The following is a 3,521-nucleotide window of genomic DNA, read 5'->3' on the forward strand; positions in this document are numbered from 1 at the left end:
GCAGAGTGGCCATCAGAAAGAGAGGCATAGTTACAGGGATATTTTCTTTCTCTCTCCTTTTAGCACATTTCCTCTCCTTAGGCTCTGCTAGGAATTCAGTATAAGGCTTTAAATTAAAATAATTTGAAGGACTCAGTAGGGTTGCATGCCCAGAAGCCGTAACCCCCTACACCAGACCTGCTGTCCAGATTGGGGGAACGCTCTCAGTGCTGGTGGTCGTTGCGTCCTTGGAGGACATTGCTGTTGGGTGTTTGGCACCACCTTCCGATGAGTTTACCCCTATATGCGATGGGTTTGCCTCTATATGAATAGTGCCACAGTATCATGTTTTGGCAGAATCTCTCTCATGTATACTTCCCAGAAATGCTCTGATAGATTTTGTATGGGGAGCTCTTTGGCCCCAGCACATTGTTAATTACATCCTGGAAAATTTTCTGGGACAGATAAAAGAGCATTCATTCCCTGCCCATAAATGTGTGTGTTATCTGAAGTATGCTGACTATTCTGTTCGTTTATGGTTCTGATTATATACAAAGTGTCAACCCACGAGTAGTGAGAACAGGTTTATTTTCATGCAGCTGATTACACAACACTGAAAGAAAAAGGATAGGCTGATGTAGCCCTTGCATAAATTCTTTATTTTTTAAAAGAAATTCTTCCTTAGGACTAGTTTTCAAACTCTGAATGGCTTTAACAGACTCATATTTGAAAGAAGATAGCAATGCGTTTATAAACAAACTTATTTTTAAGAATTATACAATTACTGGCAATGTAGGGTATTTTCTCCCATAGCACAAGTACAGATCCACACATTGTCTCACTTAGGTTAACATAAGGCTGTCAGATGTAAATGTTGCAGAGGAATTCTTAATCCTCTGCTGGACTATAAAGTGATTTTTTTTCACAAATAGTTTCCTGCTATCCAGACCCAGAGCATGTCACTGAACTGTGTGCTAATAAACACGAGGCAGAGGTACTTTTATTGTCGAGTTCTTTTGCAGGCAAACACTTTAAAAACCCCAATGGGTCATGACTTGACCAGTCATGTGAAAAAACAATAATCAAACAAAAAAAATTTCTGGAGGTATAATGAAGGGAGGCATGCCAGGGAATCCTGTGTGGGTGATTTATCTGATTCTGACTTGTCGAATGAGTGTAATCATTCAGTTTTTTCACATTGATCAGGCATGCTCTGCAAAATGTAATGCTGGCTAAATGACAGTTTGTCAAAATCCATGGGAAGGTAAAAAAAATACATACTGGTTTGTACACTAGAATTCTCCCAGCTCCCATGAATGTCATTAAGAAGCTCAAGAATGTCTTCAAATACCATCTGTGGGAAATTTTATCTTCCACCTGTGACTTAAAAGGCAGACATCATCAAAATTCTTTATCACTAAAAGAAAACCAGCCATAATTTTAAAGGTGAAGCAGGCAAATAGGGTGAACAATGTATATCTTTACGTTGTCCTCTGCATTGTGAAGCATTTATAGACAGATAAAAATGGTACACGGAATGGTATCGATTTGATTTGGCAGAACTTTAAATTTACTTTATTCAGAGGAAATTTACCCTATTACGTAGCAAGGTGATGGGGAATCACCTGCAGAAACTTACATTTCCTTTCATGTAAAATCACAGCCAGCTATAGGTTACCCAGGCTGTCCCTGGATAAGATGGAGTTACGATGTCTGTGCCTACAACTGGAGAAATCTCTTGGGATAATTCCTGACCCAACTAGAATTTTCTTGTTGCTTAATTCTGTGATTCAAACCCGACTCAGATGAAATAGCAGAGAGCACCCAACATGCGCAGAGCGAGGTGGGAAGAAAAGCTGCTCCATGCCAGGAAGGTTGGTCGCTTGTTTCCACACTGGACCCAGGAAGAGCCAGTTCTGATGTTTGTGGTAGTGTTTAGTGGATCTTGATTGCAGACAACAAAGTCTGTTGGCTAAATGCCCCGATTTTCCAAAGTTCTCACCATTTGTACTCAGTTATTCTGCAGTCTTTTCCTCTTTAACTACTTTCAAGCAAGTGTGCAAGAACTGAAGAGTGCATGGGGAGTGGGACCAAAAAGATTTTGTATCCCAACACTGTATCTTATTTATTAGGAGAAACTCCACAAGAATGTTTATATTGAATATTCATTTATGTACCTCCACAGTATTAAAGAGACCCGTGACTGCTGATGAGCTCTTGATGCCTGGAGCCCCATACGTAAGAAAAACTTTTACGGTATGTCTCCAGCATTTTTCTTTGTTTTCTGTATGTTATATGTATAAGGTAATCCAAACAGATATTTTCTGATGGGATAATCAGAGCTTATTTACATTTGCTAAGGTTTGTACTTTAAAATCCCAAACTCCGTTATCAGTACTTCCACACATTTCAGGTCTGATTCTGCACTTGTTTATCCTGTCTTTATGCCAAAGTAGTACTGCTGACTTAAATGGAGTGTAAAATTACATAAAGCCAATAACATTTGAATTATACAAACTCATCTAGACTTTGTGCTCCTGGTAATACTTGCTCTGTAGGAGTGGCTTACCTACCCAAATTGAAGTTTTCTAGTTAGGTCTTTCTAGACTATGGTGGGACAGAAATTTTGATTCATATTCACCATTAGAGAAAGCCTTTCTGTAAAGACATTTTTGAAGCCAGTCATTGGAAGCATTGCTTTTTACAGCCTCCTAGTTCAACAAAAAAAGTTCATTTAAAGCAAGAGGAATCATTTGGATAGAGCCTTTCCCATGAGTGATATAGCAGCCTGTACACAATGTCCTTTACTATGTGTTGGAAGTACAGAGATATTGAAGTTATGTCTTGAACCATTTAGATGTTATCCCCTTGAATTTCATGGAGCTACTTGAAGGTGATCATGTCCCTCTTTTCTCTTGCCAGATCGTTGGCGATGCGGTGGGCTGGGGCTTTGTGGTGCGGGGGAGCAAGCCCTGCCATATCCAGGCTGTGGACCCCAGCGGGCCAGCAGCCGCGGCAGGGATGAAGGTGGGTTTTCAAAATGAGATCATTTACCAGGAGTATTTGGGCTGCTCGGTGAAGGTCTTGGGCTCCCGGTACTTGGGGAGGGAGAGGTGCTTTTGTTTCCAGGGCTGAGTACCTTTGTCTCAGTTTCAGGCATTTGTGCACAGTGAGTTCTGCTGCCTTTCAGCTGCCTCCTGTTTCTTTTCTTCTGTCCTTGAGATTCTAGTCCCTTTTCCACATGAAACTTTTTTGTCCTTTCCAAGTTGTTTTCTTGATCTTTTCCCTTTTGGTTGTTGTTTGTTTGTTTGTTTTTGTTGTTGTTTGTTTTGGTTGGTTGGCTGGTTTTGGTGGTAGTGATGTTTTGGGTTTTTTGGGTTTTGTTATTTTCACCTTTTTCCAACTCTGAACAATTTTAGCTTCCCTCTTTACTTTGCAATTTATGTGGTTGCTGGTGTGCAGCTTCTGGACTTTACCTATATAGGAAGAGGCAAAGTCAGACATACCTATTGAAATTGAAGCTAGCATAACCCATTGTTCAC

General features: G+C 40.3%; 1 protein-coding gene across 1 annotated transcript in view; it reads left to right on the forward strand.

The window, feature by feature from the left end:
* LOC104165085 (DEP domain-containing mTOR-interacting protein-like) overlaps positions 1 to 3,074 on the forward strand; it is a gene marked incomplete at both ends in the record, with an annotated part of 27,616 nt that extends 24,542 nt beyond the window's left edge. Inside the window, 2 exons of the mRNA XM_009704666.1 lie at positions 2,165 to 2,235; positions 2,902 to 3,074. Coding sequence (XP_009702968.1) covers positions 2,165 to 2,235; positions 2,902 to 3,074 — 244 coding nt within the window. The remainder of the gene's footprint in view (positions 1 to 2,164; positions 2,236 to 2,901) is intronic.
* Positions 3,075 to 3,521: the final 447 nt, after the last annotated feature.

The sequence above is a fragment of the Cariama cristata genome, unplaced genomic scaffold, assembly GCF_000690535.1.
Source record: "Cariama cristata isolate BGI_N322 unplaced genomic scaffold, ASM69053v1 scaffold10610, whole genome shotgun sequence".
Classification (NCBI taxonomy): Eukaryota; Metazoa; Chordata; class Aves; order Cariamiformes; family Cariamidae; genus Cariama; species Cariama cristata.